General features: G+C 36.2%; 1 protein-coding gene across 2 annotated transcripts in view; it reads right to left on the reverse strand.

The window, feature by feature from the left end:
• The window catches only part of LOC106176113 (tyrosine-protein kinase Btk-like), a 39,763-nt gene that overhangs the window by 23,306 nt on the left and 740 nt on the right, over positions 1–15,717 (reverse strand). Inside the window, exon 2 of one of the 2 annotated variants that reach the window (XM_013558346.2) lies at positions 8,004–8,321. In XM_013558346.2, coding sequence (XP_013413800.2) covers positions 8,004–8,177 — 174 coding nt within the window. In that variant the 5' untranslated portion in view covers positions 8,178–8,321. Of the gene's footprint in view, positions 1–4,099; positions 4,619–8,003; positions 8,322–15,717 lie in introns of those variants that run through there. The other variant, XM_013558348.2, reaches the window with a different exon arrangement.

Raw genomic sequence — 15,717 nt, forward strand, 5'->3', positions numbered from 1 at the left:
TCGTCAGCAGGAGATCATTATTTTAACCCCCCCTCCCCCTTTGAATTTTATAAATAATATATATTTTTCATTTTATCTTTAACCCCCCTTCCCCCGCTCACGGCATATCTTCAGCGGAGAATCGTTCGCGTAATATCGTCAAGACTTTGTTCGCGTAAGATCGTCAGAGGGAGATCGTTCGCGATCCGAAAAGGCAATTTTCATATCATCATCGGGAGATCGTTCGGGATGTAAGCAAGAATGAAATGCAATTTTCATATTAGTTCAATGGATTTAGGGAACTTCGTTCGCGGAAGATCGTCAGCGGTAGATTATTTAAACAACCCCCCCCCCCCCCACACACACACACACACACACACACACTTTGGATTTTTAAAAAATATTCATTTTCATTTGATCTTTAATCCGCCCCCCCCCTTCCCCCGCTCACGGTATATCTTCGGCGGAGAATCGTTCGCGTAATATCCTCAGGACTTTGTTCGCGTAAGATCATATCAGAGGGAGATCGTTCGCGATCCTAGCTTGACGTAAAGACAATTTTCATGTCTTCATCGGGAGATTGTTCGCGATGTAAGCAATAATAAAATGCAGTTTTCATATCAGTTCAAGGAACTTAGTTTGCGAACGATCGTCAGCAGGAGATCATTATTTTAACCCCGCCTCCCCCTTTGAATTTTATAAATAATATATATATTTAGTTTTATCTTTAACCCCCCCCCCCCTTCCCCGCTCACGGCATATCTTCGGCGGAGAATCGTTTGCGTACTATCGTCAGGACTTTGTTCACGTAAAATCGTCAGAGGGAGATCGTTCGCGATCCGAGCGAGACGAAAAGGCAATTTTCATATCATCATTGGGAGATCGTTCGCGATGTAAGCAAGAATGAAATGCAATTTTCATATTAGTTCAAGGGATTTAGGGAACTTCGTTCGCGGAAGATCATTATTAAACCCCCCCCCCCCCACACACACACACACACACACACTTTGGATTTTTTAAAAATATTAATTTTCATTTTATCTTTAATCCGCCCCCTGCCCCGCTCACGGTATATCTTGGGCAGAGAATCGTTCGCGTAATATTCTCAGGACTTTGTTCGCGTAAGATCATATCAGAGGGAGATCGTTCGCGATCCTTGCTAGACGAAAAGGCAATTTTCACATCTTCATCGGGAGATTGTTCGCGATGTAAGCAATAATAAAAATCAGTTTTCATATTAGTTCAAGGAACTTAAATTGCGGAAAATCGTCAACGGGAGATCATTATTTTAACTCCCTGTAAATTTTTAGGAAGTTACAGATGGTAATTTTAGAAGGCCTGACACTCAATCCTGGGAAAAGCCCTGCATGCAACAAACCTTCCCAAGTGCGTAATTTTTTTTAACATGTCGCGTCCAGGTTATGATGCAAGGTTGCAATTAGGCTTATTTTGATCCTTCTCCTCTACCAGGAGGTATGTTTCTTACCGAGAAGATAATTCTCAACATGTTTTCGGGTAGCCTACAGTAAGTTAAGTATAACTTAATCGAGATGCACTAATAAATAGATTATTATTTACCACCAGAAAATGACTTAGGAAGTGGTAATAAATATCCCACAATACAGGAGCGTCAAAGATAACAGTCGCTAAGGATAAAAGCCCAAAGGCCGGATTTTTGAAAATTTCGTCATACCCAGGAGTCGGGGAGAGGTAATTTTGAAAAATTAGTCGGATTTACACAATTAAAAATATTAATTAATTTTTAAGCGACGAAATTTTCAAGACTTTACCGTATATGGCTGAAAGAAAAGGGTGCATGAAATCGCAGTCTAATGACATGATGCATCAGAGGAGATCCATGAGTCAAGCCTTTGTCCAAGATCACACTTACAGGTCTGATTTAATCATAACAACATCACCATTGTTTTTAATTGATGCCTATGTGATAAAGAAATTAATATGCGATCTAGTAAAGAGGTGTTAATGTTTCACGCATTCAAATTTACATTATCTGCTGTCCTTTGCTTTGGTTAATTAGTTGTCACTGTGTATTCAGAATTAAAACTGCATGTAAATTGACTAAAAAAACTACCAATTTAAAAGATTAACAAGATGAGAAACCTGCCAGATTATATATTATTACATTAACAGTAAGCATAAGTTAAACAAGAGTTTTAGCTTGACTAAATATTTGGAAACAACTCACCAGTACTCATGATGTCAGCCATTGTCAGTTTGAAACTTTTTTGAAGTTTCACCAATTTTGAAGGCTAAAACATATTATAATATTGGCTGAAAGAAAACTGCTTCCCTACATAATAATAGTAAGTTAAATTGCACAATTCTAAAAAGGCTACCAAGAAAGACAGCCCACGCCCTCCTTTCAAACTACCCTTTAGCATAGTCATTTGGGTGCTACTATGATGACTACAAAGTAAAGTCCCCAATCAACTATAAAATGTGTCATTTCTCTGTGATATAACATTGTGTCATTGATGAAGGTGAGCAATTACATGAGAGTGACATGACTAGAGTCATTACAGTCAAATTAATATCAATACAATGAAAACAATGCCAGCTGCATTGAAAGACACCTTTATTCCAGCTGAAGCTATCTTTTAATATCTTCACCTGAATACATTCATTTTCACAACTTGCTCCTTGTTATACCTCAAATGCTGTCATTGTTCTTGTTATTTCTTGATGAATCTCTTATAACATGGCAGGCCCCTAGCGGGGGGGGGGGGGGGTCGGGAAACCCCTCTTTTTGCTGGGAAAAGGTCCTCTCTGGGTAAATTTATCTAGGCACACAAAGATTTCATGGTAAATTGTCCACTTTTTCAGAATAAAGTATAACACTTTTGAAACCGCTGGCTACGGGACTGCATGGCATTTAATTGTGTGTAACTTCCTTAATTCTCATGACTTCCTTATTTGTTAAGAAGACAGAGTGGCAAAACCTCCTTCTTTTTGCTACCCCCCTCCCCCTCTTCCCATTAAATCAAGACAAGCAACAAAAATGTCTTGACATAAAAGTGTTCCAGCAAATAGTGATGATATATCACTGCATGTTATGTGGCCCTAGGTGTGTCTAGGGAAGGGTAGGTTATTACTGTGGAGAAAGTATGTACTGGAGTTACTCACACATATTAGACATCTCTCTTGTATCAATATTTCATTTTTCAATAATCCTTTTAAAATAAAGTTTATTAATTTCTTAAAACTTTCAAATCATGCTTTCTTTTTAAATGTTTTTAAAAAACAATGTCTCTTAAGAAATTAAATTGACCACTTTTGTCCAAATTAAATAATTATTATAAATGTGTGTGTGTGTGTGTGTGTGGTCAACTATTTCACGTACTTCAGTTTTGAAGGATATTTACATAAAACAATAACATTTAAATTTTGCATTTAATATATGTACTGACTGATTCCGGATATCAAGTCAGGAAGGGGAAAACATCTTCTGTGGGCCCCAGAATGTCATTTCTCCTCCTATATCTTTGAAATGTGTTCCCATAGATACCACTTGTCTACATAAATCGATTCACAATGTGTGTGTGTGTGTGCATGTGTGTGTGCTTACGTGCATGCATGCATATCCATAGCTATGTGTATGTGACCCCGAATATCTTCATGTGTAACAGCATTCAGCTTTTCAAAAGTAGTTTTTCATGTAGATAAACCATTAAACTAAATTACAGTAACATACATACTCATAAACATGGTTGTTTTGAACCAGACACGACAGATGTACTTAAACATATGTATACATGGGGGGACCAAGCACCACTCCCTTCTTTCCTAAATGAAAAAGAAAAAAAAAATCTCTCTACCTTATACCAAAAAGGGAGAAGATTCAAACATCTGACACGAGGTTAAAAATTACTCAGTACTGAAATTTATGTTCAAACTTGCACTGACTTTTCGGAAATTGTTTTTGAGACAAGAGAGAAAGGGTGAAGTGACATCTTAGATCCACCTGTGGTTTAACACAATCCAGATACAATAATGAATAAAAAGTAATCTGATATACTGTCATTTAACTGACTGCTCAAAATACCATAACAAGACACCAATGGTATTCATATATAACAAGTATATTTCAGTAACAGCCTACCTTTCTTGCTTGAACCTGTGCAACCATTTGGTCTACGATGTTCAGAATCATACTTTCACTTTTCTCTGGCAGGGAGTTTATATTCATAGATGCTGTAACTGATGAATTATAATTTACAAATCTTGTCAACAGTCAATCAAATCAATTTTAGGTCTCTTCATAAATAAGCCTGAACCCATGGATCGACAACAGAGATGTAACGAAAAGTCAACTGAAAATTTCCCCGAGTTTAGGTCACTGGAAGTCTCATGTACAATGGAATCCTTCCTTCCTGTGCTACCAACACATGGTGACTGCCTCAGGTGTCCTTCCAATCTGTACTGTCAGTCAGCTGTCTCTCTTTTAAAATATTTCCTTGAAAAGTGTGTTTTTAAAAATATTTCCTTGAAAAATGTGTTTGTCAACAGCTGACAGACTGAGGCTACTTCAGTGAAGCTGAGTCTGTGCTGAGGATGTTCACAAGATAGAAGAGGTATCTCTCAGAGGACAAGACATGGTCTGTCCCATGTTAACACTACTGTCCTGTGGTTGTGGTTACAACCTCTGTTAACAATGGAGGGAAAGTTCATTGAATCACTTTTCTATGGATAGGCTACCAAAGGGGGGGGGGGGGGGGTACACAATACCTGGGTTTATGAAAGGTGCTATCATGCTACTGTTTACTACATTTTATTTGTTCACATCTTAAAGATGGATCTTTAAGAAGTTTTGAGTTATTTGGACAGAATTTTGTATGTACACTGCACAAAGTGTCACACTATATGGTAGATGACTTATCAGTCACATCATACTGTTAGAAACATTCTTTTCTTTCATCCATTTAAATTGAGTCATGTCATGTTCATTAATTTTGTAAAATTGTGCTTGAATTACACACACATCCTTATCAACAAAAATTTTTAAAAATGTATATCGAATCATTTTGTCCACTTTAAAACAAGTCAAACACAGACACCCCCTGGTGTCAACCCTCTCCCCATAAATACATGTCATAGCAGGTAAAGTAACAGGAATTTGAATACCCTGTGTATGACATGCGACCTGACACATGCAACCTTCCTGTAGATTTATAAAAACAATATATATAAATCATAACTTAGGACAAGACACAGCATCGAAGTTTTGGTTATCTTTATTCTGATCAGTTGTTTAAGTGTTTTTTTATAGCTACTCTCAGTGATTTGGGGGATCTTTATCAATCATTTTATTACTAGTACTGAATTAATTTCAGTGATAAAATACTTAAGTGGTTAAATAAGACTATCAACATCAATTTATCAATCACTTATAACAGTGATTACCAAAAGGAAAATTAAAAATTAAATCAAATTAAAAAAAAAAAAAACGCTTTTAGGGCTTTTTGCATAGAATTTTCCAAAATAATCCACAAGAAAGCTTGAATTATTTCTATCTGTGTTAGGGTGTACAGATCTTTCTATAGTGCTGGTCTATGCATCACTACGAGAAAATCTGCCACTTGCACCTTTGCACACCATAAACAAAAGGAATTTCCGGAAACCCACATAACTACCAATAAAAAAAACTCATTCCAAGAATTAAAGATTAGATAATGCTGTGGTGATATTAGGTGTTGATTTAATGTCAAATGATTCACTTTAAGTATTTCATTACCCATCAACAGTCATTAAGTCCAGTGGTAAGAAACAGTACACTTGTATCCTTGTAAGGTCACATGCTTTTGTAATGACGTGCCACATGAGACGACATGAACCTGTAACAGGGCTAATTATGGTGATGAAAAACTTATGCAAATCTTCAACATTTCATTGATTAATACTTGCAACTTTGGGCAAGTGCGAGGGCACTGCAGAATATCTTGTTTTTTACTTCGAAGCTGCCAAGTGAACCCCACTATTGTAGAATGCTTGTTTGCAGTTACTGTTAGTATAACATATTGTTTTTATTATGGATAGGACAATCCTAGTTTAAAATGTTGCAAAAATCAGATGTGTGCAATATAAGCTTTCACACAATCACCTGGTAGGGCTTTTTCAAAAGAAGCATTTTCAAAATTTATTTCATACTTTCTGCCAGAACACTCGCAGTACTACATTCTCAAAATGTTCTCAATTTTCAGTTTGCTCATCCACTTTTACATTCACCCAGGCCTGAGGGTTAGATAAATATAATTTCACCAGCTGGACTTCATGAGTACCTGGGTGGCTACAAACTATCCAATCATCTCTAAAACATCTGAAGTTTAGAAATTTAAAATTATCTTTTGTAATCTACCACAATCATAAAAATATCTTTCATCACTGACAACTGAATCTGTGCTTATCAATGCATAAATATGCCAATGCACTTAAAACCAAAAACAACTTAGATTTGCAACACCTGACTAGGAAATTCATCCTCAGGGGAAAATACTTTTTTATAAAGCTAATTTCTGTCATACAGCTTTAATATCAAAATCTTTCACAAATTTTCCATTGACATAAAGTAATCAAGTACATTATTCTATTACACCTTTACTCCAATCTATATGGAAGTTTGACCACAGTGCAGTGGACATGAGAACAGCAGACTAGATAATAGGGCAGCAAGCAGTTCATCATGTCCTCAAATGATAACCTCTGACTCACAGGACAAGAGGAATGTTGTAGTTGTGACAATGTCAGCATCAGAAAACATGGACACAATCAAGGGATGATAATGTCAAGGATCAACTTGATATTTTACCCCTCTTGATAAAAAAAATGAACAAATATTTTAAAGTTTCTTCTGGGAATGTCACATTTTCCTAAAGCTGGGGCTTATTTTCTTAAGCATAACCGTGTGCATAAGTCTACTGTATTGAACCTAGCTTCATCCTAGCATATTTTAAATCACCTAATCTACAGACTAACAAAATATGGAGCATCCCTTTGAAAAATCTTATCAGTTACCAAGTGATATACTTAGTGACCTATAGTACAGGTGAATCTACATTTGCCAATTTATCATCATTGTCAGTTTATGAACTGTGTCATGAACCCCAAAGCAGCCTTACCAGCTTTGTGGCTTCTGCCTTAAAAACTGTGTGGTTTATACCCCATTCACACTACAGTTGCAAAAATGCGCATTTCTATAATCCGAATTTTTCGTAAGGAATTCGATTCGGTATTGCGTTCACACACGCTAAGCGAATCCGAATTACACGTTGAAAATTTCAGGTTTAACTTCCTGTTTTGAACACTTGCGCATGTGCCGCACAGGAAATCTTAAAATACCAACAAAAATTTGTGACGACAAATGCAACTCTAAAGACATTCCAGCATTCTTGAGAAGTATAAGATGGCAAAATAAGTTTGTTTCCTCATGTTGTAGTGAGTGGTGACCTCCAAATACGTTTGGTGCAATCGCTAAAGTAATAAACAAGCGTTCATAGATACCCGCACTTATCTGCACACATGCGCAGTTAGATCTGTACAGGTGTCGATTCCGGTAAGTTATCCTGATCGCGCTTAGAAATCCACCTCGCTTGCAGGATTTTGAAAATGCGCATTACAAAAATCCTCTTGCGTTCACACTACTGCATTTATTCGAATTGTGACCTAATTCGCAATTTATCCGGATAACTGAGCGTAGTGTGAACGGGGTAATAGATTCACAATAAATTAAAGAAATTGCTTATAGTCACTGAGTATAGTTCTGATTATGGCACAAAGTTATTTATAAGCAGTTGCACTTTCAGAGCCTGGAAAAAGATCAAGAGGGGTAAACCAAAGAAAAATGCACCCAAAAGAACTTTTAAAAAGATTAATAACTTTTCCATCTTAAGAATTTTCATAATTGCATTTTGAAATAAAAAAGCCTCTAAGAATAATGAGAAAGAGAGGAGGGGAAAGAGAAGAGGGGGGTTAATAACTAAGGAAATCTGTAAACCATTGTTCTTGCTCACCTCAAGTCCACCATCGTGATACCTTAGATGATCACTAGTGAGAATGAACCAGCGACTGCGATAGTTTTCTGACGTGAATCTGCTACGTAGCTGTGCACGCTTGATCATAAAGTCCTTCTTGACTATGTAGTCATTAAAGGCAGCCATGTTGGGTTCTTTCTCTTTCAGTTTCATACATGCATATACATTTCAGACGTGCAGTCCAGACTTCAACAAGCTGAAATGGTGTCTCGCAGAAAATTTCCCTCAGCCCTGGCTGCAAACCTGAGCTCTCTCTACTGCAGAAGATAGGGAAGACATTCTATCTTCTTAACTGACCTGAAGAGAAATAACAGGACGCAATTAGCGATATGATTATTGGCATTATCCAGTGCAAGTTTTCAGCCAGTTCAACATCTGTAAATATTTATGGTTAACAAAACCAGAAATGCAAGTCAAAGTTGAAGTGAATCAGGCTTCCTAAGACCCCATTCCCATACCAAGATTGATCTAGCAGGATCGACCCATCTCTGGGAGGATTCTCACTAAATTGCACTTAGCTAAGCAGCTTAAATGTCTGGCATACCTACTGAACCTGCTTAACTATACTAGTAGTTAATCACCCCCTAACAGCTTCAGGGGGCATGCCAGACATCACAGCCTCTTCATTTGGTTGCAATTTAGCGAGAAACCCCTCGGAGATGGGTAGAATCTGCTAGATTGACCTAGGTATGGCAACGGGGTCTATAATATATCCAGTTAGGAAAATGGAGTTGATTATTCAGTTTCTTTATAACACACATTGTTGCATTAGAAAACAGAGTTTTATAAGTTGGTCTTAAGTTTTAATTTCAAGACATGACATATTAGCACAGTGACAATCATGTGCAATGAAAATAAACTTTCATAGAATTTTATCACTTTCACATTCATTTTTTAATAGATTCAACCGCAATAGTGATGGAACTTGGTGCAATGCTTAGATGAAAATCAGAACTTCACTGTATGGAATTCTATTATAGTGCTGTATCATTTGTTAATGTGATTATTTTGGTTATAAGATCATTACAGACTGCATGATACAACATTGGCAGTTTCCTAGAAATACTCTTAGGTCAGATAATCCAGTTTAAATGTCCTTCCCGCTTACTACAACTTTCGTGCCCGCTCGGCTGACAGTTATTTAGCGTGAACCCCCAGGGAGTTAGGTTGATCTAATTGGATCGATCTAACCTCTGGGAATGGGGTTTTTAGCTACAGATAACATGTGCATTTTTAATGAATGATACCCCATACTGAATCATGATCTCTCTCTCTCTCTCTCTCTCTCTTTTGCATAAAATACAGCAAATATCTCAGTTCAAATGAAAGTAGATTAATAGCAACTAATTGAGTTTTGATTTCATTTGTACACAAGCCTCTGTCAATAATTTTCAGGTTAAACCACAGGAAGGAGGACACTGATTGCTGCAGAGTATTTCAAGTTATTAGTTACTAGTACGTAACCACTGCAATTAGCTGGAATAAAACAAGAAAGCGAAAGACATCCAAGGAAAATGTCCCAGTTTCTTGCATCCGTCCTCCTGTATGCATAACACTGATTGCCACAGCATTGAAGTGATAGTATTCAGAACCAGTTATCTACCTTAGATATCTCAGTGTGTTAAAGAGGGGCTTTAGAAGTCGTGCGTCTCCCATCCTCACCTCAGGAGGTTCTAGTTTACTGTACGGCCCCATTCATAATAGAGGACTAAGTAGTCTGAGGATCAAATATGGTCGACCCACCTGAAATTTTCCCAATGGGATATCTATTCAGTGTCTATTAGCTGATTAAACGGCAAGCTTTGTAGTGGGTCGCCATATTTGACCCTCGGACTAGTAAGTCCCCTATTCTGAATGGGGCCTATGTTACCTGAGAATTTCCCATTCTTTAAAATCAGCCACTTAGTTGATTATGTAGTGTGTTGCCCATATTGCCCAACTTGCTATAAAAATGAACTAGCCATGGTATCTCCACCACCAAGGTGGACAAAAAATTAAAAGGAGCAGTCAAGAATATTTTCCTATTGGTGCAAGTACTGTATGGCATTTAAGAACTAAGAATTCCTGCTTGATTTGACTTAATAAAGCACTGTAGCTTTGCTCCTCTAACAAAGTCCATATAAACTCCCAACAGTATAATCAGTTAGGAACTTACATATTGTGAAGAAAATCAAATTTATTCACTTGAAACTGACTCGAGCTGGTGTTGAAATTCTACCAATATATAATAGGAACCAGTATTTACACAGTAAAACATCTTCCAGTAACTTAACACTACAGCAGAAACCTGAATACTGCAGAGTTGTCTGTATTGATCTGCTGCATGGGACAAAAAGCAGGTGCCCAAAAGCAGCACAACAAACCCCCCCTGAGAGCACCTGTCTGACCTATAGATACTAGTACCTTTCAGCTTGTGAAATCCTGGCCTCCAGTACCAGATCACTCATCTGGTCCCTTAGGGACCATTCCCAGACCCTATCATATTAACTTTGGATCGAACTATCTCCAAGGTGATTCTCACTCAATTGCAATTGACTTAGGCGGCTTAGATGTCGGCCAGGCCTTCTGAAGCTGATATCGGTAATTAACTATTGTTTAGCAGCTTTAGTAGGTATCCCAGACATCTAAACCACTTGAGCTGAAAGCAATTTAGCGAGAAATCCCATGGAGATGAAGCGATCTTGTTAGATTAATCTAGGGATGGGAACCCAGTCTTACACCACATTCATTTCTTGTTACAGTCCAACAAACATCATGATTTGCAGTGCCGATGCCTGACTGATAGAATTCCTGTGTAATTCATGTCACATGTTATATAGCATTATTTTTGCGTGTTCTTTTACCATGCATTAAATGCAGGATTACTGGGTAAATTTATACATACAAGGCATTCTGCTACTCTAAAGCACTGACAAAAGTTCTTTCTAACATGTGAACATCTCCATTCAACATGTACAAAACAATTATAATTTTAGTTCTGTATCTTTAGATTCTTGATTGGCTTATTATTTAGATGCCACATTTAAGGAGAAAATCTTAATGCTCTTTTCAAATATATGACTAAGATAAATAACATTAATCTAAAATCAACTAAATAAGGCCTACCCTATTATTATATGTGTCCTAGCTTAAACACACAATTAATATTTCAGAGATGATCAGATTAATTCTCACAGATCTAACTAATATTTCAGATTTTAATGCAAGGACTTTGTAGAAGAATCTCGAAACATCAAAATTTTCCCACACACACTTCCCTACCCCTACACACACATAAAAGAAACAAAAATACACAGGAGCACTGCATACTATTTGTTCACATTATGCTACATGTAGTTAAGACAAACAAATCTTTGTTCAGTCTTTCTATTATGAGCATTTGTTAATCTATAACAAATTCTCCAATTCACTAGGCAATATAACAAGCCTATATGACAGGTGTGTTTCATGTCCAAAATACAGATCACTTCCCTGTTTACCTGTCATTGGCCAGCAATAAACTCTTATTACCTTACACACTGATATCTCAGGCAGGATATACGGAAGTATATTAGATCAAACCTGATGACAGATCAACAGCATAGCTTCATTTAATATGGAATTAAAGACAAAAGGTGACTGGTAGATTTGTAAAAGGAAACAAATATATTTACAAATGTAATATTAACACAATCAGTGCAGAGACTATCGCATTGGCAAAGTTTCTTCAAATTCTTTTGAGAAAATAAATAATACTGCATCCCTTGCTCAGTTGTACGCAAAAAAATGAATGATCTGTATATTGCAAATGGTTTTAGGAGATATGTATATAAGCGTATTTAGAGCAATCAGAGTGCTATCTTGTCAATGCTTATTGTATATTTTCATCAGTTCTACCTGATGCCTAAGTATGAAATAAAACATATGCTGATTGAAGAATGCTCACGCTTACCATGAAAAGGCATGGACTTTTGATTTTGATTTAAATACTAAGCTGAAATTCAAATGACAAACAGTTTTCTTTTCAGAGCAACTCCTTTCTCATATCTCACCAAATGATAAATTGATGTATTAAGACTTCAGTATCTATAATCATATTGTAAATGCACAGATTAAATTCTGTGAAATCCAAAAGGAAAGTTAAATTAAACATGTCAACACTGTTAAAACTTCATTATAAAAAAATATAATACAGACATTTAAGGATAACATACCTGAGTTGAATACTATTTCACACAATCCATATATCAGCATTTTACTTGAATCTCTGAAGCAACTTTAAATAGACAGCTATTCAGATTACTTTTTTTAGCTATAAATTATTAAGATGTTAAAACAAATACCCTTGTCTTGCTAACAAGAACATGAATGGATGCTCAGAAAAAAATTCAAAATATATTGGAATAAAATAAATGAATCTAGAATCAACCAAAATGGGTAAGTACAAAGAGAGGGGGTCACAAAAATGATTTTCAAGTTACACTAGCCAAGTATGGGGTAGTGCCAATTGCTGGTTTCACACCGAAAAAAATTATCTTCAAAAATGTAACTTATAAGTCAGAATATATATATCTCAAAGTTACCCTCTACCAAGGCGACAGATTGATTTTTCACAAGATATTCACAGATATATCTTTAGATAAAAAGACGCTCATTTGATTCTCTGTCTGGCTTTTGGAAAGTCACCTGTGATATCTGCCACCCTGGTAGAGGATAGCTCAAAGTTGTGTTATGAACTTCTAATAATTATTTTGGTGTACCTTTTGAAAATAATTCTGAAAAAGGGGACATTTAACTTTGAAGTTATAAAAAATCAGGAGATTACATGGGATGTACCTACTTAGCATACTTATTTTGGTAGGACACATATAGGTAAACCAAAAAAAAAAAAAAAAAAAAAAATTCACTTCCTGGTTAAAAGTTATAAATACTACAAAGCATGCAGTTTTTTTAACCTTTTTGTCAAATATATCAATTTCAAAGGTAAACACCCAATAGTCTTGATCCAATGAACATTATTTCTTTGAGTTATTCAGTATTTTTTTCATTATCTAGGCTCATGCTTGTGACATAATAATTATTATCAGGGGACAGCTCACAAGTACTCATACATGTCTTTTGTTTTTGTTTTTTCATTACATCCCAAATATGGCATATATACCAAGAAAAGCCAACAACAGCACAGTTTTCACTTAAATGGGATAAGATACTGTGGTTGTATTTTTCCACTTTCCACAACAGGTTTAAATAAAATAGCATTTATTTTATTCAAATCACTAACTTTAATGATTTAACATGAGCAATGTCCCTAAGACTTCCAACAATTTGTTGACATATTGGTGTATGCTTGCATTCAATCTAAAACTATTTAAGACTGTTTTACAGTTTTTTTTACAAAAGAATTTCTTCAAAGGTTTTGAGAAACTTGTGTTGGTAGTTCACAAAAGCTGGACATACATGAAAAAAAAAAAATGTTGGTGAATTCATAAAACTCATCTATCTATCGAACAAAAATTATTTTTAAATGTTCGAGGTGTTTGGAATTAAGTAAAGATCCCTTGACTAAGGACTGCAACCAGTCATTTTTGTCAAAATTACACACTCCATAAGCAGACAATATATAACCTCAAGAAATGAGATAAAAGTGCTCTTTATCTCAAACTCTTATCAACTTTATGTTCACTTTTGGATATCCATGTAACTGTTTAACTAACCCAGCTTTATCTATATATATATATTAGTATCCTGTAGGCAACAAAAATGACCCTTTAAAACATTTACCTTTTACATTCTGTGCCACTGACATCAGAATTTTTTGTTTGCCAAAAAATTGGCATATTTAGTGAAACCTGATCTCTAAGCATTTTATTATTTTATTGTATGTAAACTACATAAGTGGCTTGGAAACTGTTATTATGCCAAAGTTCATAAGACTAGTAGCTCACACCATGACTTAATCATTTGTCACAGAAGTTAAACCAGCATTCTTCCATACACATAACACTATACCATATTTTCTCCAACTATGGCGAAATCTATTACAGAAAAAGTCACTAGATACTACTTTGCTGCATTCATTCACTCACTCTGGGATAATTTTGTTTTACAGGCATATAGCTGAAAAATTTTAAAGTCAAGATTTTGAGTGGAAATGATAAAAATAATAATTTTGTCATTTATTTTGACTACAATTCAAGCATTTTCATATATATATAAAACAATAAGATCTAAATACTTCATCTGGGCTGCTCTTGTATGATTCTACACATAACTGTACAAATACATTAACCTATACAGATAAAACATGGGGAATGTTTGGAAAAACAGCAGAAAACAAACATGACCCCTTACAACATCCTGGTAATATACTGACAGTATATTACTGTACAAGATCCTCACTGGCAGTACATTACGTGATCCTCACTGACAGTATATTTCATGATCCTCACTGGCAGTATATTATATGATCCTCATTGGCAGTACATTACGTGATCTTGATTGGCAGTACATTATTAGTACATGTTCCTCGCTGGCAGTGCACTATAAGATCCTCACTAACAGTAAATTGCATGATCCTCATTGGCAGTACATAACATGATCCTCACTGGTAGTAAATCACATGATCCAAACTGGCAGTACTTAACACGATTCTCACTGGCAGTACATAACATGATCCTCACTGGCAGTGCATTACATGATCCTCACTGGCAGTACATAACATGATCCTCATTGGCAATACATTACATGATCCTCACTGGCAGTACATTACATGATTCTCACTGGCAGTACATAACATGATCCTCACTGGCAGTACATTATATGATCCTCACTGGCAGTACTTGATTGATTACTAGTACATGCTCCTCACTGGCAGTTCACTATAAGATCCTCACTGGTAGCTAGTACATTACGTGATCCTCACTGGCAGTACATAACATGATCCTCATTGGCAGTACATAACATGATCCTCATTGGCAGTACATTACATGATCCTCATTGGCAGTACATAACATGATCCTCATTGGCAGTACATAACATGATCCTCATTGGCAGTACATTACATGATCCTCATTGGCAGTACATAACATGATCCTCATTGGCAGTATATTACATGATCCTCACTGGCAGTACATAATATGATCCTCACTGACAGTACATAACGTGGTCCTCACTGGCAGTACATAACATGATCCTCACTCGCAATACTTTACATTATCCTCACTTGCAGTATATTACATAATCTTCCCAGGCAGCACATACTGGTAACATATCAACAGACGTGTGGTTATCTCTGCAATAACAAATCCTGGACCACTTCCTCCCTTTAAGAGGTATACTATAAGGGATTTTGATGCCAAATCTTGTTGCAGTGGAGAAAAAGCAATTTGCTTCTTCTGATGAAACACTGCTTGCCCCCCCCCCCCCCCCCGACTTGCATTTGGATATGTTTCGTACCATTTCAGATTTAAATTTAACTTTTATGTTGAAAAGGTATCTATTAAGACTGCAACGCCTTTACACTTTAGAAGAAATATTGACGTGAGAGAGAGAGAGAGAGAGAGAGAGAGAGAGAGAGAGAGAGAGACCTATATCTGATGAGATCACACACATACACAAACACAGACAGACACACACTCACACACATTCATTCATTTTTTTCTTTTTTTTTGTGGGGGGGGGGGGGGCATAGCATATAGCAATTGGCAAAAGAACC

Source organism: Lingula anatina, chromosome 3, assembly GCF_051362555.1.
Source record: "Lingula anatina isolate TDL-2025a chromosome 3, LinAna3.0, whole genome shotgun sequence".
Taxonomy (NCBI): domain Eukaryota; kingdom Metazoa; phylum Brachiopoda; class Lingulata; order Lingulida; family Lingulidae; genus Lingula; species Lingula anatina.